The 22837-nt window shown below is 44.1% G+C and overlaps 1 protein-coding gene across 1 annotated transcript; it reads right to left on the reverse strand.

The window, feature by feature from the left end:
* Positions 1-12930: 12930 nt before the first annotated feature.
* RIPPLY3 (ripply transcriptional repressor 3) lies at positions 12931-22384 on the reverse strand. The gene is made up of 4 exons (XM_021677966.1): positions 22236-22384; positions 21271-21337; positions 16952-17019; positions 12931-13278 (listed from the first exon to the last, which is right to left on the reverse strand). Exons 1-4 carry the CDS (start codon positions 22337-22339, stop codon positions 12969-12971), a joined length of 549 nt encoding a protein of 182 aa, XP_021533641.1. The 5' UTR covers positions 22340-22384; the 3' UTR covers positions 12931-12968.
* Between the last annotated feature and the right edge of the window lie 453 nt (positions 22385-22837).

The raw sequence follows: 22837 nt of genomic DNA on the forward strand, positions 1-22837 counted from the left end.
TCATCCACATTTAGATCATCCCAAATATGGGAAACTGAGAAGGGCTGGTTGACTAACTTGGTCTTTTGATACAGACTTTTCCTCTTGTCTTGCTGAACCATCTTTCTAACGGTGAGTGAATTTATATTCACTCCATTCTTATATGTTATTAGAATATAAGAATATATATTCTTAGGCAGTAAATAATTATTTTAAAATGTTAAGTTACCCCAAAATATGGGATCCCAAATAGTTACTTTCCATTTCATAAACCTAAGCAAGTAGATCATTAGTTGTCCTGTATCTCATTGTATTAAATATTTGCCATTTTACAAATAACAGCTTTCCACAAAACATGTTCTGGGTAGAGCTTTTTAGAACATGGCCACAGTTTATCAAAAACATGAAAAGTATGACGGAATTCAGGAAGCCCATCTGACTTAGAGAATATAATTTCTGTTCTGCCACTGACAAATGAGAAAGTCAAAAATTGTGGCAATTTTTAAAGCAAACCAAAGCACACAGTAAAGAGCATATGGTAAATTCTCTTTATGCTGAAACTGGTCTCTTTGGGGCACTAGCGTGTTGTAGAAAAGAAATAAAAGATGTGGTCACCGCTTGCCATCTAAACACAAAGACAAAGCGGACACTATTCCAAAAGCTGCTCCTTCTATGTACGACGTACTTCAGAGATCTGGGAAAGATCAGGCAGCAACAGAGGAATCCAGATAGAAAGAAAATAAAACTGAGACCTCCCGACAGCCTGGTCCATTAGCGCGTAAAGACCCCGAGGCCCGGAAATTCTGGTGAGCCCCTCAAATTCCTACGGGCAGGCAGGAAGCAAGAAGGTCTCTTGTTTTGAGAGAAAGTTTTCTCCAAACCCCGGTAGGACAACCGGTCCAGAGACCAGGAAATGAAACTGATGTGGACGCTCCCTGGGAGGTTTTCTTTATTGGGGGCAGATCTTCTGGATTTCTGTGCCATGAGAACATCCGACTGGACGGACTGTGGGTTGGAATCAGGGTTCCCTTGGCTTGAATTCAAATTTCAAGGTGGCACGTCAGGGATGGGCTATGACAGGGGTCATTTATGAGCCCAAGGCCACCCCAGAAGAACTGGTTGGAGGCAAAGCCTATAGTCCCTCCTGGGAAACAATCACAGAGCCCCAGGAAAAAACACAGAAGTGTTGTCTAGGAACCGAGAGACTCAGCCTGGTATCCTGTGCTAATAACCACCTTAGACTTTTTTTTGCTAACCCCAAAATAAATTTATTTCCAGATTGTAGGGGGAAATTAAAGAAGCGTAGTGCTTTTCTCTGGGATCAAAGCCAAAGCAGGGATACAAGCCGTGCTCATCCAGATTCCAACCCGGGAGCAGGCAGGAATGCCAGAAAGCTCACGTCAACCTCATTTCCTGAGGGCTGAAACTCACGGGAGATGGTGTCTTCAGAAGTCATGTTTGTGAGACATCACACTCCAGTAACTTCGTGACGGATATTCAATTGTCCTGCCTATGACAGTGTTTGCTCAGGTCAACTCTGAAGAAGAATGAACGTGTGTTTATATTTAGATAATTTCTGCATTTGGGTGTGTTTACTCTTAAATCACTTCAAGTGGCTTTCTAGATTTTAGCAAAATAAAATGATTTATACTAAAGCTAGCCGTACACATTCCCTATGACCCAGCAACCACTCCTAGGTACCTACTCAACAGAAATGCATACATATATGCACAAAAGGCATATTCAAAAGAGTTCTTAGCAGAATTGTTCATGATAGCCAAAAACCTGGAAGCAATCCAAATGCCCATTGGCAATAGAATGGATAAATAGTGATATATTCCTACAATAGAATACCATAGAACAATGAGTGACTCTTAGGTACACAATATTGACTAAAAGAAACCGGACACAAATAAGCATATACTGTATGATTCCATTTGTATAAATTTCAAAAGTGGGCAACAAAAATCAATGGTATTAGAAGTCATGGGGCGTTTGTGTGGCTCAGTCGGTTAAAAAACTCTGACTCTTGATTTCGGCTCAGGTCACGATCTCAGGGTTGTGAGATGGAGCCCTATATCGGGCTCCACACTGGGCATGGAGCCTGCTTAGGATTCTCTCTCTCCCTCTCCCTCTGCCCCATGCCCCAACCCCGCTCTCTCTCTTTCTCCTAAAAAAAAAAAGAAGTCAGAATAGTGGCTATCCTTGGGGAAGAGAGTGAGTGTGTTAGCTGGGAGGGTGCATAAGAAGAGCTTCTGGGGTGATGGTAATCTATTTCTTAACTTGTCTTGTGTGTTCTATTTTTAAATTCATCAAATGCTGGGGTGCCTGGGTGGCTCAGTTGGCAGAGTATGTGACTCTTGATCTAGGGGTTGTGAGCTTGAGCCCCACGTCGGGTGGAGAGATTACTTAAAAATAAAATCTTTAATAACATAAAATACATCAAGCACTTATGATTTGCTCACTTTTCTGTATCTAGTGTATGTTGATAAATGTTTTTCTTTTTTTAAGTAGGCTCCACACCTAGCATGGAGCCTAACGTGGGGCCTGAACTCATGACCCTGAGATCAAGACCTGAGCTGAGATAAAGAGTCAGACGCCCAACCGACTGAGCCACCCAGGCACCCCAAGAAATATATTTTTAAATAAATTTTTTTAAAAATATCTTTTAATGAGCTAGATTGTAGCTTTAAATGTTGCTAGGATCAGTATATCATAGAAAACTCTGTAAAACTTCTGCATTTGCAGGTGTAGTTGATGTACTTGGAGAGACCCCAAATTACAACAGCTGGTGACCATTATTGTTTGGTATTTGGTAATGAGCCCCAAGTCTTACACCTAACTTAAATCTGGGTCGGAGTCCTTCCACATTGATCAACAATGCAATCTTGGAGTTTAAAGTAATTTAAGATGCTCACAGAAAGATCTAGCTTTATGATGACCTGGGTCTCAGCAAACAGTCTCCCATAGTGTCTTCCTTTGGAACTGAAGCCATCATCTCGAACATACACCTGAGACCTCTTCACCTTTTTGTGACGGATGGCTCAGAGGTCACTGCAAGTGTGCAGAAGACAGGGCCTTGAGAAACCCAGAGAGTCAAAAACTAAGAAACCAAACAATTTATTTAGAGCTTTCTCCTTTGGATTACTTTTTAAAAAAAATAGGGGCTCCTGGGTGGCTCAGTCGTTAAGCGTCTGCCTTCGGCTCAGCTCGTGACCCCAGGGTCCTGGGATCGAGCCCTACATCGGGCTCCCTGCTCAACGGGAGGCCTGCTTCTCCCTCTCCCACTCCCCCTGCTTGTGTTTCCTCTCTCGCTGTGTCTCTCTCCGTCAAATAAATAAATAAAATAAAATAAAATAATTTTTTTTAAATATAAATTTTTTTCATGACAAAAAAAGATTGCATTGTTCGTTTATTGGTTCAGTGGCTAAAAAAAATTCAAATATTATTTTAGTAGAAGAGTCTAAGCTTTTTTTAAACAGCTTTATTGGGGGTGTAGCTTATGTACTATATACTTACCCATTCACGGCACGGCACGATTCAATAATTTTGGTACGGGGCGCCTGGGTGGCTCAGTTGGTTAAGCGACTGCCTTCGGCTCAGGTCATGATCCTGGAGTCCCTGGATCGAGTCCCGCATCGGGCTCCCTGCTCGGCGGGAAGCCTGCTTCTCCCTCTCCCACTCCCCCGCTTGTGTTCCCTCTCTCGCTGTGTCTTTCTCTGTCAAATAAATAAATAAAATCTTTATTTAAACAAAATAATAATAATTTTGGTAAATTTCTAGAATTGTGCAACCATCACCATAATCCAGTTTTAGAACATTCCCATCACCCCAAGAAGCTTCTCTGCACCCATCAGCAGTCAATCCCTGTCATGGAAGGGCACCCAGTCCCAGTGCTAAGCCACCATTATGCATTATATGCATATACATACTATATATAATGCATTAGGTAATATATATTACAATTATAATTATATACAATATATAACTATATATATGATATAATTACATATAATGCATTTTTATATATAATTGTTGTTATAGATTTGCCTTTTGTCTCTTTTTGTTCCCTTTGTTTTTTCTTGCATACTTAGATTTATGGTCTAGGACTATTAAGAAGGAAGCAGCACGCCTTCCAATCTGCTGAGGAGCTCGGGCACAGTGGGAGAGGAGAGGGGAAATCACATGCTTAACATGAAGCTTTTGATTTTCTTTATCCACAATCAGAGAATAGATCTCCTTCATGGAGCAGGTGATAGGAAATCGCACTATAGGAAGACAGAGAGAATAGGGAGTTAGCTGGGGTGTTCTAAAGAACATCGCCTGCATGAATGGCCAGCATGAATTTGGAGAGCAATGGGCAGTTAGTTATCTAGTGAGCAGGTGCGTCTTCTACAGTTCAGCAACCCCAACAAAGAGTGCTCAGAAATGGACATACAGAAATGTACATCCTCAAGTAGGTGTCCTCCTCTCTTGCCTTCCTCTCGGGGTTCAAGTCAGCATCTCTCATCACTGTGACAGCTTCCTGTCTGGTTTTCTTGTACCCAGACCTGCCTCAGTATGGAAAGACTGCTCAGAACACATACCTGATCATATCACTCTCCTGTTCAAAACTCCGTCATGCTCTTCTCCGCTGTCCCCTAGATAGGCAGGTGCGCCGAGCTTGCCACACAAGACCCCACAACCTGGTTCCTGGACAACGACTCTCTTTCCAAGCATACTGCAAACCTTTTCTTGACATTTCATACAAAGGAATCATGCAGTGTAGTCTGTGGCGTCTGGATTCTTTCACTTAGCATCATGTTTTCATGGTCCACTCATGTTTTAGCATGCACTAATATTACATTTCATCCCTTCTTATTACTGAATTTTATGCCATCGAACGGATAGACCACATTTTATTTATCCATTCACCAGCTGATGTGCATTTGGATTGTTTTCAGTTTGGGATTATTACAAATAAAGGTGCTATGAACATTGGTGTACATGTTTTTCTGTGGACAGATGTTTTCATTTCTCTTGGGTAGACTCCTACAAATGGAATTGCTGGCTGTGTTGTAAAGATTTTTATTTATTCATTTGAGACTCAGAGATACAGAGAGACAGAGAGAGAGAGAGAGCATTAGCAGGGAGAGAGGCAGAGGGAGAGGGAGAAGCAGGCTTCCCGCCGAGCAGGGAGCCCGATGTGGGGCTCGATCCCAGGACCCTGGGACCATGACCTGAGCCGAAGGCAGACACTTAACCATCTGAGCCACCCAGGCGCCCCTGTGTTTAACTTTTTAATGAAATTAACAAAATGTTTTCCAAACTCTTAACCATTTTACATTCCCACCAGTGATGTATGAGGCTTCTAGTTATTCCACATTGTCTGTCTTTTAAAAATTATAATCATTCTAGTAGGTGTTTGACAGTATCTACGGTTCTAATTTTTCATTTCTATAATGGCTAATGATGTTGAGCATCTTTTTGAAATGTTTCAAACTATAAAATAAAAATAAAATCTGCTTGTAAAAGTTGCCATGTAATGGTATAATGGAATATTATAATGATATCATATTTTAGATTTGCCCAGCAAATTCCAAGGGAGTTGAAGTTGTTTTTATAAATATCCATCATTTTCATAAGCATCATAAAAAATTACCTATTTATGCATTGGTTTTTTCACCAGCAATTCTACAAAAATGACTCATGCAGACACAGAAAAACAGGTAGTTTTCCTCTTTAATGAGCTATTACAAGGAGGAAAAGGTGATTAAAACTAAGTTGCCCAAACAAACAAAAAAATCCCTCTGATTTCAGTTAATCATGCAGGGTCCAAAATAAAGTAATGGAAATATCTTAGTAGAGTCTATATAATTAGCATGGCAGGACGTGCTAAGAAACAGGTAAGAATAGTGTCATGTGGCCCGTGGTCAGTGTAAATAATTCCCATTGAGTGAAGCAGCCCAGTCACCGGGACAGGGAGGTGGGGAAGGGGCCTGGGCTCATTGCTGGGAAGGGGGCATTTTGGGGCATACGGATACTTTTTTTTTTTTTTAAGATTTTATTTATTTATTTGAGAGAGAATGAAAGATAGAGAGCACGAGAGGGAAGAGGGTCAGAGGGAGAAGCAGACTCCCTGCTGAGCAGGGAGCCTGATGTGGGACTTGATCCCGGGACTCCAGGATCATGACCTGAGCTGAAGGCAGTCGCTTAACCAACTGAGCCACCCAGGCGACCTGGATACTTTTTTTTTTAAAGATTTTATTTATTTATTATGTCATAGAGAGAGACAGAGAGCACAAGCAGGGGGAAGGGGCAGAGGGAGAAGCAGGCTCCCCACGGAGCAAGGAGCCCGGTGTGGGACTTGATCCCAGGACTCTGGGATCATGACCTAAGCCAAAGGCAGACGCTTAACCGACTGAGCCACCCAGGCGCCCCTAGAGCATATGGATTCTATTCTCAGATTTGACTCTTCCTGTAACTGGATTTTCTCTGTAGGTCAAAGCATCAGACGAGTTCAAGCGCTTGGTGGAAACCTTACTAATTTCCTGGAAACTTCTTGGAACCTACAGAGAAGAGTTCTTAGACTTTCTTCTCCAGGATCTTAAGGGATCAAATGTCCCAGGTCCCCTTTCATATTTCCATTTCACAATCCTAATGAAGTAAGCTGCTAAACCCTGTTACAAAAATCCCAACTCAGGAAGAACCAAGAGCCCACTGCCCATGTTCACTCACTGGACGCCGTGACACTTCTGAGCTCTAGCCCATTTATAAAGATCTCAAAGAAAAGAATGGCCTTGCTCGTAACCTCATTCTTTTCTTCCAGAACTTTCTGGCCCATACCCCCTCTCCCCAGTCCTTAGTTTCTGCTTGGAGGAGACCAGACATATACAGGGGCCCAAGTCCACCTATAGGACAAGGTATGGTCAAAACAGTATTATTCCTCATAGCCCCAAGCTGGAAACTAACCAAATACTCACCAGGAGAAAGGATGAATAAATGGCTGTGTAGTCACACAGTGGGGGTCTATCCGGCAGAGAATGAGCCACCTACAACTGCCCACACAATATGAAAGAATCTCACAAACGAATGTTAAGGAAAGAAGACACACACTAAAGAGCACATGTCCTGTGATCCTACTGACCCCAAGTTCAAAACCAGTCAGATGGAATCTGTAGTGTAGGAAGGGGTAGTGACTGGAAGGGAGCACATGGGGTTATCATAGGGGGCTGTTTGTGTTTTCTTTTTGATCTGCAGTGCTGTTTTTTTTTTTTTAAGATTTTTTATTTATTTATTTGAGACAGAGAGAATGAGAGAGAGAGAGAGCACATGAGAGGGGGGAGGGTCAGAGGGAGAAGCAGACCCCCCGCTGAGCAGGGAGCCCGATGCGGGACTCGATCCAGGGACTCCAGGATCATGACCTGAGCCGAAGGCAGTCGCTTAACCAACTGAGCCACCCAGGCACCCCACTTTATTTATTTTTAAGATTTATTTACTTATTTGAGAGAGAGAGCGAGCATGAGTGGAGGCAGGAGAGAGAATCTCAAGGCTTGCTGGGGCTCCATCTCACGACCCTGAGACCATGACCTGAGTTGAAATCAAGAGTCGGATGCTTAACTGACTGAGCCACCCAGCCACCCCATGCCTTACTTTAAAATCACCTAAAGTACGGGTGCCTATTGGCTTGTGGGTGGTACATATTTTATTTCTTTGTAGTCTTCTTTGACCACAAATGTTCTATTTCCTCTGAAGGAAGATAATGCTACTGAAAATGCACTGTAAGCCACACTGGGGAGCAGTGGGTCAGGTGCTGCAAGGCCCGCCAATAACAGGAATTTGCAAAACAAGGACTTGCTTATTTCCTTATTCAGAATGAAATTTTCTCTGAGCCAGTGTAATCAAATCATACAGAAATCAAGACTGAATTGGTGACGGCATTAGCTCTGTGCTCTAACCAAGGTGCCGGGGGTGGGGGGTCTGCTCAATGGGTGCACACAGCCCAGGGGACGGTACAAAGGGATTCATAGGGAATATTGGGACTTCTGAAAACCTAAAAATTTTAAGAGATAATTTAATTTAAGCTCTGTTAATTTACATGGGATGAAGCTCTGACATAAACTACACCATGGATGAACCTTGGAAACACGCCAAGTGGAAGAAGGCAGACACAAAAGGCCACATGTTGTATGATTCTATTTATATGAAATGTCCATGATAGGAAATCCAGATGGACAGAAAGTAGATCAGTTGTTGAGAGGGACTGGGGGGAGGGAGCAATGAGAGTGACTATTAAGGAATAATGTGTGTGGTGGGTTTTTTCGGAGTGATGAAAATATTCTGGGAGCACCTGGGTGACTCAGTCAGTTGAGCATCCGACTCCTGATCTCAGCTTGGGTCTTGATCTCAGGGTCGTGAGTTCAAGCTTCGTGTTGGGCTCCATGCTGGGTGTGGAGCCTACATTAAAAAAAAAAATTCTGGAACTAGGTAGTGGGGATGGTTATGCAACTCTGTGAATATGCACAAAACTCCTGAATTGTATACTCTTTTTTTTTTTTAAGATTTTATTTATTTACTTGAGAGAGAGAGAGAGAATGAGAGAGAGAGGATGAGAGGGGGGAGAGTCAGAGGAAGAATCAGACTCCCTACTGAGCAGGGAACCCGTCACAGGACTCCATCCCGGGATTCCAGGATCATGACCTGAACGGAAGGCAGTTGCTTAACCAACTGAGCCACCCAGATGCCCTGAATTGTATACTCTTTAAGTGTGAATTTTATAGTACGTGAATTATAACTTAAAAAACAATTTCTGCCCAAGAAATTGGGTTGAAAATAATACAGGTCATCCGAGTACAAGTGAACCACAAAAAAATGGTAAGGCTGAACCTCTGCTTTGCTTACAAGCTCATCTTTAGCCACATAATAAGTGAAAAGATCCAATAGGAAGTGAGCAAAAAATAATTGAAATTCTCAAGAAAAATAATTGTTATTAACACATTATCATTGAACCTCAAGCAAAGCATAGATGATACCTCAGATATTACTGATTCGTTTAAAACCATGTGATCCTCAATCTAGTATTCTACAAAATGTCACCAAACTTAATGTTGTTTGGCAGATTATTTTGCAATTTCTTTTTTAATACAGAAGTTCACAAAGAAACAGCACTGGGAAAACACTTTTTCTTCCTACCACAGTGAAAGTGGTTAAAATAGCGAACAGGAAGCAATTTGGTCAACACATTGAACTGCTTTTGTTAGCACATCAGCTGGAAGACTCCATGAAAAGCTGGAGATGTGCAGAAACAAATATTACAACAAATTACCCAGTGTGGGAGGTTTGCCATGCAGCTGGGTGAAAGTACAAATGCTCCTAACATGCTTCAGCTTGTGGTATTTGCAAGATTCTGTTTCAATAATCACATTCATTAGGAGCTATTTTTTGTGAATCCCTACAAGATGGCTCACAGAAGTCAGCCTGAACCACACATTACTTATTCGAAATAATATATTTAATGGAATCCTGGCTAATTATACTCTTTGTTGGAGTGGCTGATTTGATTCAAATTTGTAAAAGATTTCAGAGGAAAGGTATGTAGATGGCACCACATGTGAAATCCACTTTCTGCATCATTCTTAGGCAAGCTACTGCAGAAAATGAAGGAGAAATGCAGGTTGTAGAAAATACCATCAAGAGGTGCCTGGGTGGCTCAATCGGTTAAGCAGCTGCCTTCAGCTTGGGTCATGATTCCAGGGTCCTGGGATCGAGCCCCACATCGGGCTCCCTGCTCAGCGGAGAGCCTGCTTCTCCCTCTCCCTCTATCTGCAGCTCCCCCTGCTTGTGTTCTCTCTCTCTCTGTCAAATAAATAAATAAATTCTTAAAAAAAAAAATGAAAGAAAGAAAGAAAATACCACCAAGGTGATTTTTTTTTCTTTTTGTAAATGACTGGAAATGGGGATCAAACTAGCCAAACATCAGCAACTTCAAATGGTTCCATATAATGTACAGTTTATAAGTGAATATACGATGGACCAAGTTTGCTTTCTTGACGGGAACTTGGAGATTGGACCAAATCTTTTTTCTTTTTTCTCAGAAAAAGTGATTTATTAAGAAACACTAAACAAAGCCAAATGTGATGACTGAAGCTTCACCTGAAGCATCACATGGAGGGACAGTAAAGATGAGACTTCTAATATTTTTCTGTTAAGACCCAGCAAAATAGAAGGCCATCTTAAATCCTTTCTGAAATAAGCCCAGGTAGAATTGTTTTTAAGTCTGAAAAAAGGTACTTTAAACAAGTAAATGAAACGATAAAATTAACTGATAAAAAAAATTTTAGGAAAAAATCTGAAAACAAAACAAAACAAAAAACAATCCAATTAAAACATGAGCAGAGGATCTGAATAGACATTTTTCCAAAGAAGACTTGGAGATGGCCAGCAGGCACATGAAAAGATGCTCAGCATCCCTCATCATCAGGGAAATACAAATCAAAACCACAATGAGATATCAACTCACACCTGTAAGAATGGCTAGTATCAAAAAGACAAGAAATAGGGGCGCCTGGCTGGCCTAGTCGGTAGAGCATGAGACCTGATCTCAGCGTTCTAAGTCTGAGCCCCACGTTGGGTGTAGAGATTTACTTAAAAAGAATCTTAAAACAGGGCACCTGGATGGCTCAGTTGGTGAAGCGTCTGACTCTTGATTTAGGCTCAGGTCATGATCTCAGGGTTGTGAGATCGAGCCCCATGTGGGGCTCCGTGCTGGGCATGGAGCCTGCTTAAGATTCTCTCTCTCCCTCTCCCTCTGCCCCTGTCCCACACCATCTCTCTCCTTCAAAATAAAAAAAATAAAAATAACATCTTAAAAAAAAAGACAAGAAATAAGAAGTACGGGTGAGGATGTGGAGAAAAAGGAACCCTTGTGCACTGTTGGTGCGAATGTAAACTGGTGAGCCACCATGGAAAACCATTATGGAAGATCCTCAAAAAATTGAAAGTAGAATTACCATATGATCCAGTAATGGCACAACTGGGTATTTACCCAAAGAGAGCAAAAACGCTAATTCGAAAAGACATGCACGCTTCTATGTTTATTGCAGGATTATTTACAACAGCCAAGCTATGGAAGCAATGCAAGTGTCCATTGATAGATAAATGGATAAAGATGTGGTCTAGGTGTGTGTGTGTGAGCGCACACACGCACACACACACAATGGAATATTACTCGACCATAAAAAAAAGAATGAGATCTTGCCATTTACAACAACATGGACAGAACTAGAGGGCATTAAGCTAAGTGAAGTAAGTTAGAGAAAGACAAATACCATATGATTTCACCCACATGAGGAATCTCAAAAACAAAACAAATGAACAAACAAACAAAACAGACTCTTAAATACAGAGAATAAAATGTTGGTCCCCAGATGGTAGGAAGGTGGGGGGTGGGTGAGACAGATAAAGGGGATAAAGAGGTACAAATTTCCAGTTATTTAAAAAAAAAAGAAAGAAAAAAACAAATAGTAATTTTTATTTTTTTAATTTTTAAATTTTTTTTAAAGATTTTATTTATTTATTTGACAGAGAGAGAGAGAGACACAGCGAGAGAGGGAACACAAGCAGGGGGAGTGGAAGAGGGAGAAGCAGGGAGCAGGGAGCCCGATGTGGGGCTCGATCCCAGGACCCTGGGATCATGACCTGAGCTGAAGGCAGACGCTTAACGACTGAGCCACCCAGATGCCCCATAAATAGTAATTTTTAAAGGGGCAGAGCAATCAGAAACAATTGATGTTAGGCACCTTTGCACAGAGAAAGAGGAAAACAGGAGAAGGTGAGTTTTACTTTGCAAATGTATACTTTTCTATGCTGTTTGGATTGTTAAAATATTTGCATGTATTACTCCAATTTTTTTTTACTATTAATGGACTTTTTGGGCATCGAGGTTATAATCCCTTTTGCTTTCTTTTTATACATTTTTTTTATTTTTAAAAAATATCATTTAAAGAGTTAAATATGAAAACATCCAAACAAACTTATAAAAACTTTAAAGCAGGCACTAATTAAATCTAAAATTGCCTTAAACATGGGGCGCCTGGCTGGCTCAGGTAGAGCATGTGTGACTCTTCATCTTGGGGTTGTGAGTTCGAGCCCCACGTTGGGTGTGGAGGTTACTTAAAAAAATAAAATCTAAATAAATAAATAAATAAAATTGTCTTAAACAAAAAAGGTGATTATCAAACATTTTGTCTTTCAAAATATTTATTTCAAGTATAAACTTATTAAAGTACTATATATAGGAAGACAATCACATATAAGATAGTTAAGTAACAAACTTGTGGAACACAATCATTTGATCATCGAAATATAAAAAAGGAAAATAATTTTATATTAGATAATTTGATTGAAAACAGTGTTATTTTATTCAAGTAACAAGCCCGAACCAGTTCCCAACTAAGAGTTAAAGCTCTTTTCTCTATATCTTCATACACTCAGCCCTTAGACAAGGATCATAAATTTTAAACTGGAATTATCCCCCTAGAAATCCATATTTAAAGTTTCTGTTACTCTTATGGAAATTATTCAGTTTTGTTTATTTTTCATAAATATTTTCGAAATGCCACTAAGCAAACACATCCACCCTTGGACAATGTCTAAATCCTTTTGTTTACAAAAGTAGAAATAGCTACATAATGAATCTGAGGTGAAGTGAGAGACATCGGTGGGTTATTAATCTATATTGGAATAATCTGTCATTGGATGGCAGAGTAAAAATGTGAATGTGCCTTGAAAGTTGGTACCATCTGATAACAACCCACGTCAACACAAACCTCCCGGTTCCTTTCCCAATGGTATGCATGAGTGCCCTGAAGAGAATCACCAGGAGCAGGAAAAGTTACAAGCTAAGTTCTTGTTGGCCAGAGATAGTCCCCGAACCCTGTACACCAGGGGAAATGCACAGCTGTCCCCAAGAGCGCATGTGAGCCAAGTCTGGTGTGGGAGAAAGACCCCATTTATTTGGGCGAGGCACGCTCTGTGCCCCCCAGAGAGTCACCATGAGGGAGCGGACCCTTACCACCGAGGCCACTCTGTCCTACAGAACTCCATCCTGGGTCTGTCAGCTGACCTCTGTCCTTCCATCCTGGGCCATTCTCCGCCTGACTCTGAAGGTTGGAAGACTGGGTTTCTTCCTCTTGTTCTTCATCATCTGAACCAGATTCGTCATTGTAGAAGTGAATTGTGGCTTGCACTGGGAAACTGGCCAGCACTTTTTCCCCAGAACTCTGCAGATACTCTTGGCGCTTTGAAATGGGTAAATAAAGTCTAATATTTAAGAAACAAATACACCATTAATCACCCTGAAACAGGCTAACCTCCATCTAGCGGGTCCTCTTCCCTAGAGGCATCTAACTCCCAATCTCCCTCTCTGATCTTGCCTTCACTGTGCAGAGTGTTTTCTAAATCCTCAGAACACAAAAACGTGGGCAGGTGGAGAGACCCGGCAAAAGGAACCCTACACACTAGTTCAGAAACAAGCTATAATCGGAGTGAGCAGATCGATTTAGACCACCACGGGAAAAAGGGTGTGCTTCCATGAAGGTAAAAGGAAATTAAAACCCTGAGTTTCATGATGAAGAGTCTCATTCTGATCAAACAGAGAATGTCACTTATCCTGGAGAATATATGTCCTATTTAGGTTAGGCCCCACTCCCCCTAGCACCCCCAAGGATAGGGAATGTTGTGACCTTTGGGCTCTGGAGGAAATATGACTCTGGAACCACAGTCTAGAGAAGCAGCTAATTTTTCTGGACGTTGCTACAGAGAAGCTGTAGGGGTGGGTTCCTAGCTTTGCCAGAACAGAAAACGGTAACCCTGACTATGTGTCTAAAGAATAGGAAGGAAGGAAGGAAAGAAAGAAGGAAAGAAGAAGGAAAGGAGGGAGGAAGGGAGGGAAAGAACCTAAATATATAAACTTGGAACTCTAAATTCAGGTTCTGTAGAATTTAGGATTACAGTTATACATGGAAAGTATTTAAAATACCCTTCACTCTCCCCATAACCCCTTATTCTTATGCCTTTCACTAATTTATTTGCATTTTTCCCTGAGGTCTTCTGAGGAATTGAGAGGGATTATCATTTGACCACTACTTATTTGCAAAGCTGATTTCTTTTTTATTTTTAAGTAATCTCTATGCCCAACATGGGGCTTAAACCTACAACCCCGAGATCCAGAGTCACACACTCTACCAACTGAGCCAGCCGTGCACCCCTGCAAAGCTGATTGCAATTTCTCTCTTTTTGGATAGAAAAGAAAAGAGAGAGAGGGAGAGAGAATGCCCTACTATAAATAATGCATGACAATTCTGAACTTCCTAGGATTTCTGATAAGCCAGGGATTCTCAACCTCCAGAGCACACTTGGCAATGTCTGGAGACATTTCTGGTTGCCTCAACTGAGAAGAAGCCACTAGCATGTAGTGCGCAGAGGCCAGGGATGCTGGTAAACATCCCATAATGCCCACCAGAGCCCCTTACAACAAAGAACTATCCAGCTCCAAGCGTCAATAGTGCTCGGGTTGAGGAACTCTGCAACAAACAGAGGAAAAGAAAACCATTATATATATATATATAATTTCTACATATAGAATATATATTATTATATGTAAATATATTAAATATATTAATTTATATATATTTCTATATTATATAAAATACAAATAACGACAGAATATAATATAATTATATATTATATATAATATATATTATATAGAGAGAATATTATATAAAATACACGTAATGACAGAAACATAAACATAGTTTAGGTTTGGCCATATTAAAAATTAGCTGTCGGGCGCCTGGGTGGCTCAGTCGGTTGAGCGACTGCCTTCGGCTCAGGTCATGATCCTGGAGTCCCGGGATCGAGTCCCGCATCGGGCTCCCTGCTCAGAGGGGAGTCTGCTTCTCCCTCTGACCCTCCTCCCTCTCGTGCTCTCTGTCTCTCATTCTCTCTCTCGCAAATAAATTAAAAAAAAAAATCTTTAAAAAAAAAAATTAGCTGTAATGCTGAAGTATTTACAGGGGAATTTGAATTTGTAGGCTGTCTGGAAGTGCTCTAAAATTCTAACAACAGGGGCGCCTGGGGGCGCACAGTCCGTTAAGCATCCAATGCTTGGTTTCACCTCAGTTCAGGATCTCAGGGTTGTGAGATTGAGCCCAGCGTCGGCCTCTGTGCTCAGTGGGGAGTCTGCTTGGGATTCTCTCTCTCCCTCTCCCTCTGCCCCTCCCACTTGTGCTCTCTCTCTCTCAAATAAATAAATCTTAAAAAAATAAAATATTCTAACAATAATAAAAACATAATTGGGAGAGGGTGATACACACGATCAGATCTGAAGACTGTTGATAATTATTGAGGCTGGAGATGGGCATGTGGAGGCCAGTGACTATTCTCTCCCCTTGTGTGTAAGTTTGAAATTTTTTGTAATAAAAAGATAGAATAAACTTGTGTCCTTGGTTTGTAATGCACGCTTCACCAGTCCCTGCATTTTCAGTGAATCAAACATTGGGGAGCAGCAGAGTGTCTGTGGTAAGCAGGTGCATGGGTGTGCGGGGCAGGTGGTGCTCACGGGGCATGAAGGAGGGTGGTGGCCCTCAACCCCGATGCACGTTGGGATCAGCCGGGGAGCCTGTGAAAATACAGACACGTAGGCCTTGCCCAGACTGAGTGCATCAGCACCCCCCAGGGAGCCACCCAGAGTCTGTATTTTTAAAGCTTCCCGAGTGATCCTGTGGGGAATAAAGACCACTGGTGTCAGGGGCATGAGGAAAGTTTCCCTTTTCCAAAAATCACTCTTTGACCAGTCTGAAGGGCTTTCGATTTTATCTCTAGCAATTAGGATCTTTGGATTTTACTAAAACTTTCGGTCTTCCAGGATAACCAGGGTAAAAATACTCTTCCAGGATGGAGAGAGAAAGAGACCGAGAAACAGATACAAATCCTGAGCGTGAGCCACCTGCCCAAAGTGGATGAAATGTAAGAGGGACACAGCAGGACACAGTCCCCCAGGATTGTGGGAGCTCAGAAAGCCTGGAGGAGCCAACCGCGGTGGAGCCATCCACCCGGCCCCTCATTCAGTCACACACATGTTTTGAAGGTTTACTTTGCTCTGGACGATATACTAACTGATGTCCTGGGAGAGAAATCGGAATGGGCTTAAATATTTAAGTAGATCAGCAGACACACATATACAATTCATATTCCGTTGAATTTAACACAAGACATAATATGTAATGAGAGGTAAAAACAAAAGACAAAGGAAAGGGTGCCTGGGTGGCTCAGTTGTTAAGCATCTGCTTTCGGCTCAGGTCATGATCCCAGGGTCCTGGGATAGAGCCCCGCATCAGCCTCCCTGCTCAGCGGGAGGCCTGCTTCTCCCTCTCCCACTCCCCCTGCTTGTGTTCCCTCTCTGGCTGTCTCTCTCTCTGTCAAATAAACAAAATCTTAAAAAAAAATTAAAATTAAAAAAAATTTTTTAAAAAAAGACAAAGGGGGCGCCTGGGTGGCTCAGTTGGTTAAGTGACTGCCTTCGGCTCAGGTCATGATCCTGGAGTCCCCGGATCAAGTCCCGCATCGGGCTCCCTGGTCAGCAGAGAGTCTGCTTCTCCCTCTGACCCTCCTCCCTCATGTGCTCTCTCTCTCTCTCTCATTCTCTCTCTCAAATAAATAAAATCTTTAAAAAAAAAAAAAAGACAAAGGAAAGCGGTCAATCCAATTTGCAACTAGAACACTGAATGAATGAATGAATGAATGATTCCAGAATGGATTCCAGAAATCCAACAAAAGATCCTTGAAGTTTCTTGGGGTAATAATAACTAAATATTAGAGAATATACTGAATTATTTTCTACTTTGTTGAGAATGTGCACAGTTGAAGACATTAAAGTGTATTTACGCCTCTATTAAAAGGAAATAATCTATTTCTTACTGTGAGGTCATGTTACCTTACAGGATGCTGAAACCCAAAGGCCCCCTTTGATCCCGGAGTTTGTTGGTCACCTTCAGGTTCAAGCTGTAAAGACAGACACGTACAATAACAGACATGGTCAAGAACCTCGTAGTCAACAACCTTAGCATCCTGAAATTCTAAAAAAGAAAATCCAAGTAGTCTGTACTTCTTAGTATCAATACCAATTTTAGAGACAGTTTAAACACCCTCACAGTATTTGATAAGCCCCTCTTTCTCTTCCTGTTGTCAGCAATGTCCTGGGCACTGTGAGGGATTCAAAGATGGAAAGATGAGTCTGACACAGTCCTGCAGTTCAGGTTTTTTCAATCTAACGGGAAAAGACACACGTAGGCAAATGACTACACTACAAAGCCTCGTACAGCAAGATGCCAATGATTCTAGGCAGGGAGGAAGAAAAGTTTCACGGAGGGCCTAGCGGAGATGTCAGCAGCATTTGGGTGTGCAAGTCTGAGACCATTCCTGGTGGAGGGGAACATCAAATTCTGAGGCGCCAGAAAACAGAGAGCATAGGTGGGGAGAGGTGAGGAGCCCAGTGTGGAATGAAGGAGAAGCTGTGTTATTTAATGGGCTCCAGCTGGAAGCTGAGTCCCGATTACAGGACACCTTGAATACCTACTTTTGAGCCTGGGTTTCATTCTGGAGACAGCACTAGAGACCATTGCTGGTTTTTGAGCCAGGAGTTCAATAGTCAGATCTGTATTTTAAGGATAATGGTGGCCCCGGGGAGCAGTGCACAGCCTAGATCGGGGAGGTAAGGGCTCAGAGGAACGGGGCAAGAAGGGATAAAGGTCTGAACAGTGACAGGAAGGCAAGGAAAGATGGATCCCAAGGGCTCTTTTGTAGTATTCAAAAAACCACTTGACCACTTGAATATCACGAGTGGAGGAAAGGGAAGCCAGTCCGAGCCACTAAGGGCAACATTGATGGAGATAAGATACAAGCAGAAAGAGAGAGAGAGAGCCAGGCTTGTCCATGCTGTGACCAGCATCGGCGCTAGGGAGGTGAAGGGACAGTCACACCTGCCTGTCCAGGACTGACCCCATTCTACCCAAATTCGTGAGGTCCTGAATCTCAGTGAACTTGGCCTGAACTGTGGTCAGATGATCTGAGAGGCTGCAAAGCTGGTAATTGTCATTTGATCTCAGAGCTCTGAAAATTTTAGTTACTATGGAAAGCGGAAAGTGGGGCGTCTTGGGACAGACCATCCGGGAACAGCTTGAAAGTGAGCTGAAATGGCCTGGGGCAATGGATCAGAAACCCCAGCCCTTGGGTTTGCATGGAGTCTAGCAGAAGGCAGATCGGGAGTGAGACAAAATCTGCTAGAGCAGGACAAGGAAGGACTGTGAGGATGGTTTGTCACCAACGATCATCACACCCATTCTATCCCGCAGTGATAGGTGTGTGGCCTTCGTGAGTAAATGTCATTATATTTTACCAACTGTATTTTTTACAATATGCCTGGGTGAGTGAAGTTAGGGAAGGAAAATGAGGCTCTTGGAACAAAATCTCTTCCAAAATCAAGTTCGCTTTTTGAGGACTCCAGAGACTCATGTCCGTGTTAGGTTCTGTTTGTAATTATGAAATACCCCTAATTGCTCACTACCACAGTAAGCCATCCTGGGCTGTCAGAGTGACTTTATATCCTGTGAGGGGAGCACATCTAATGCCACGGTGCAAACTTTGGTGGACACCAAAAGACAGTGTTAGCACAGAAAGACAGCTTCCTTTAAGTGAGTAATTCTGACCAGACACTGTGAAACATACAATATGCCTTTAAAAACTGTAAAACTTTACCCCCAACATACATAGCTTTAAAAAAGTATGCCACGGGGCGCCTGGGTGGCTCAGTCGGTTAAGCGTCTGCCTTCAGCTCAGGTCATGGTCCCAGGGTCCTGGGATCGAGCCCCGCATCAGGCTCCCTGCTCAGCGGGAAGCCTGCTTCCCCCTCTCCCACTCCCCCTGCCTGTGTTCCTGCTCTCGCTCTCTCTCTCTCTGTCAAATAAATAAATAAAATCTTTAAAAAAAAAAAAAAACTGTATGCCACAAATGTCTTCCAATTAAAGATCATTTTCTGATGACAGAAATGTCTACACATTCACACTTGGATAATTCAAGGGGATCAGCAATGTATACAAGGAAAGGTGTGTGTGTGTGTATGTGTCCTTAGGAGTAAGAGATACAAGCAGACTTTAATCATTAGAGTCGCCCGTTCTCCTCCCCATGCAGCTTCTGACCCCGATACAGCGATGGTGTGGGAAGCCTATAAAGTGGGAGGATGAGCCCAGCAGACACCTCTTTTTAGGAAATCCCCTCCCTTGCAAGGTGGGCAAGTGGCCAGGAGCGAAATGTAACAGAGGTCAACAAAGGCTTAGGCTGTCCTTCATTTCCCCCGGGCAGGAGAGGGAGACAGCTCCCAAGGGGAGGTAGGGGTACCAAATGGGTGAGGGTGACCCCAGTGCTCAGGGCACAGGGCCTCGAACGCAGCCCTCGAATTTTTCCGGGGGAAATACACAGCCTGGCTCTAGAGCCAAGGCATTCTCCCGCGTTGTCGGGAGAGGGCGCTGTTGAGCAAGAAGCGTTCCCCCCCAGCGCCAGGCTGCGCTCCGCCTGCCCGGGCTCCCGGAACAGTGCGCGGTACCTAGAACCTGCGGTCGCCCGGTGCTGTCCTTTCCGCCTGGCCCGCTGGGCTCTCCAAAGAGCTGGCCGGGCAAGCGGGGCAGCGTGCGCTACAGCCCCCTCAGAGCACCCCCCACTCCCAAAATCCACGGACACAACTGTGCCATGCTGACGATCAACTAGCAACTTCCTACAGCTGAACACTTTTCTGCAAGTAATCATTTTTCTCACAAATATCCTTCTCATCATAAGAGGAAAAAACCCATCTGCCTTGCATACTACACTGTGCTATTGTATTTTTATTCTTGCAACAACTGATAGGCTCCATATACATTTCATTTAACAAAAAATTGGATAATTGTGAACTATCATTTCTCCCTCTCCCAAGCACCTTTTAAAGGGCTTATGTTTAAGAACTTAAGTTTGGGGGCGCCTGGGTGGCTCAGTTAGTTAAGCGACTGCCTTCGGCTCAGGTCATGATCCTGGAGTCCCTGGATCGAGTCCCTGGATCGAGTCCCTGGATCGAGTCCCGCATCGGGCTCCCTGCTCGGCAGGGAGCCTGCTTCTCCCTCTGACCCTCCCCCCTCTCATGTGCTCTCTCTCATTCTCTCTCTCAAATAAATAAATAAAATCGTTAAAAAAAAAAAAAGAACTTAAGTTTGAATGCAAAAGGTGTTGATTATTTTCCATTATTTAGATATTGCACGTATTTAAGAGTAACTTGGGCTACACAATCATATCCCTCGTTAATTTGATATAGATTGTTTCGTTTTTAAAATAACAGCAACAATTAAAACTTCCATCATCTGGGCTAATTTAATAAAGTAGTCTGAATATCAAAATACAGTCAAAGGTCAGCTTTCGTGCACCTGAGCTTCTTATCATATTACAAATAACTGCCCACATAACATATACCACATGTTTGGTAAATTAAATGCATGATCCTTCCCAGCCTGATTAGCTCTTCAGCGTTATAAAAGACATCAACTTACAATTTAAGATTTTTTTAAAAAGGAAAGGTAAATTCTATGAAAGCAAGCCATTACTTCAAAAGTATAAAGCAATTTAGTTACCAGTGCAGGAAACAAAAGAATTGTGGTGGAGATTAATCTTTACCCACAAAGCCCTCGGCTGGAGAGTATTTGCTCAGACAACATGAATTACCCCAGGAGTGCTTGCAGACTGGGCAAAAGTGCTTCAGAAAGGGCCAGATGGTGGGTGGGGGCTTCAAACCACACCTTCTGGGCACCCCAGACTGGTCTCTGCCCTTATTTGCACTGTGGTATGAGCCCACCAGTAATGGTACACACGGAAGGGAGACTGGGGCAGCCTTCTCCCCTCCTCTCTCTACCTGCTGGTTTCCGGGGGGGGGGGGGTACTCAACATAAAGAAATCTCTCTCGATTGCTCTTTTCTAGAACTCTCAAAATGCCCTTGAAAGAGCTACGCCATAGTGGTTTTGCTTTTCAAGAAAGAAGCAAGCAGGAGCCCAATCTATACACGTGATCAGGTCTGATCAACAGCAAGCTCACCCAGGTTCCCTCTCCCAGGCCCACAGGCACTTCTGCATTAGAGGACCAAGGGAGGGACAAGCTGAGGAGGCCTTTCATGGTCATTTTTTAGTTGTGCCACTTTCTGGCTGAACCCTTCGATACCACAATGCCCACCTTAACCTTACCCGGCTTCCAGTTCTGGTCAGCTCAGCTTCTTGGGGTGTGAGGATCCAAGGTCTCCACGGTGTGGGGCTGGAAAGGCAGGGACCAGAGGTGAACCCCAGAATTTTCTGCTGTCTTTTAAAAGTATATCATAAGAGTTATCATTCTTATCAATTCCAAAGTTTGCCTGAGAAAGAGTCACTGGATACCGCAGAAAGTTCTCTCAAGTTCATTTGCGGCTTGTTTTTTTTGTTGTTTTTTGTGGTTTTTTTCCTCCTGCCACATTCTCAGTTCTCTGCCTTCACTGGCTTTGAGAAGTCCCAAATCTGATGCAATTATCAGGGGACACATTAGTTGAGAGATTTCTTTCCCAACCTGACTGGATTATTCAATTGATTCCCCACTGTAGCTGGCGACTTTTTTGCTCATTAATTTCAACCGCACCCCCTCTGCTGTTGAAGGATCTTGACCCTGCAGAGATGATTCCACAGGGTTCTACGATGCGAAAGCGGGGTGGGGTTGGGGATGGGTTTCTCCTCTCTGGCTGCCTAGCCACCCAGCCCCTTCCACACTTTAACTGTACTACCTTGAAAGGGCTGAGCCCCAAGCGCAGGGCAAACAAAGACTGTCATCGAGAGTGTGACAGTCCGCGTGCTGAGGGGATCCCCTGAAACAAGGCTAGCTGAGAGGCCCCGAGACTCCAACGTTCCCAGCCCAGTGAATTTCAGAATCTATGAATGGAAGCCTTGGCCCATTTGCTCGCGGGGCGCTTCCTGGGCCTCCACACTTCGGCACCGTGCGCGGAAAATGGAGAGGGCTGTGCATGCTCGTCTAAAGCTAAGGAACTTGCGCGGCGTCGCCGTCGGGCTCCGGGGCTCCGCCCGGGTTCGGGGGGCTCCGCGGCGCTGGAGCATCCGGCTCTGCGCTCGCCGCACCGACGCGCCGCGCGCCTCTCGACGCGTCCAGGGGGCCGCGGGGACACCCTCACCTCTCGGGCCCGCGCGGCGGCGGTGGCCTCCGGAGACCGTCCGCGGGGCAGTGACAGACGCGCCCCCGCGCCTCCCGGGCTCCGGCCGCCGCCTCGGGTCTCATGGTGCCCGCGCAGCCAGCGCCTCTCCGGCGGCGCCAGCGACACGGCCGCGCCTCTAACCGCTCGGGCGAGGGCGCTCACCTACCAGTGCGCTCGGCGCCAGGTTTAAAAACAGGGGCGGGGCGGGAGGGGACAAGGGAAACCGAGGAGGGGGCGGGGAGGGCGCTGGAGAGGCTCCGGGAAGGGACGGGGAAGCCGGAGAGGGGGAGGGGACGGGAAAAGCTCCAGAAGGGGCGCAGCGCGGGGGGTGAGATGGGGAGGGGGGGAAATATCCGTGGAAAGGACTCAGGAAGCTCGGGGCGAGGGTGTGGAGGGGACAAAGGAAACCCAGGGAGGGTCGCCAGGGGCGGGGGCGAGGAAGCTTGGGGAATGGGCGGCGGGAAGTGACTCGGGAAACGCGGGGAGGAGGACACGTGCGGGGACGGGGGGTGTTTCTGTAGGGCACTCTCCCTCTGGGGTCGGGGGTGGCGGGGCGCTTGCCCAGGGGCCTCCCCCGCCTG

Source organism: Neomonachus schauinslandi, chromosome 1 (assembly GCF_002201575.2).
Source record: "Neomonachus schauinslandi chromosome 1, ASM220157v2, whole genome shotgun sequence".
NCBI lineage: Eukaryota > Metazoa > Chordata > Mammalia > Carnivora > Phocidae > Neomonachus > Neomonachus schauinslandi.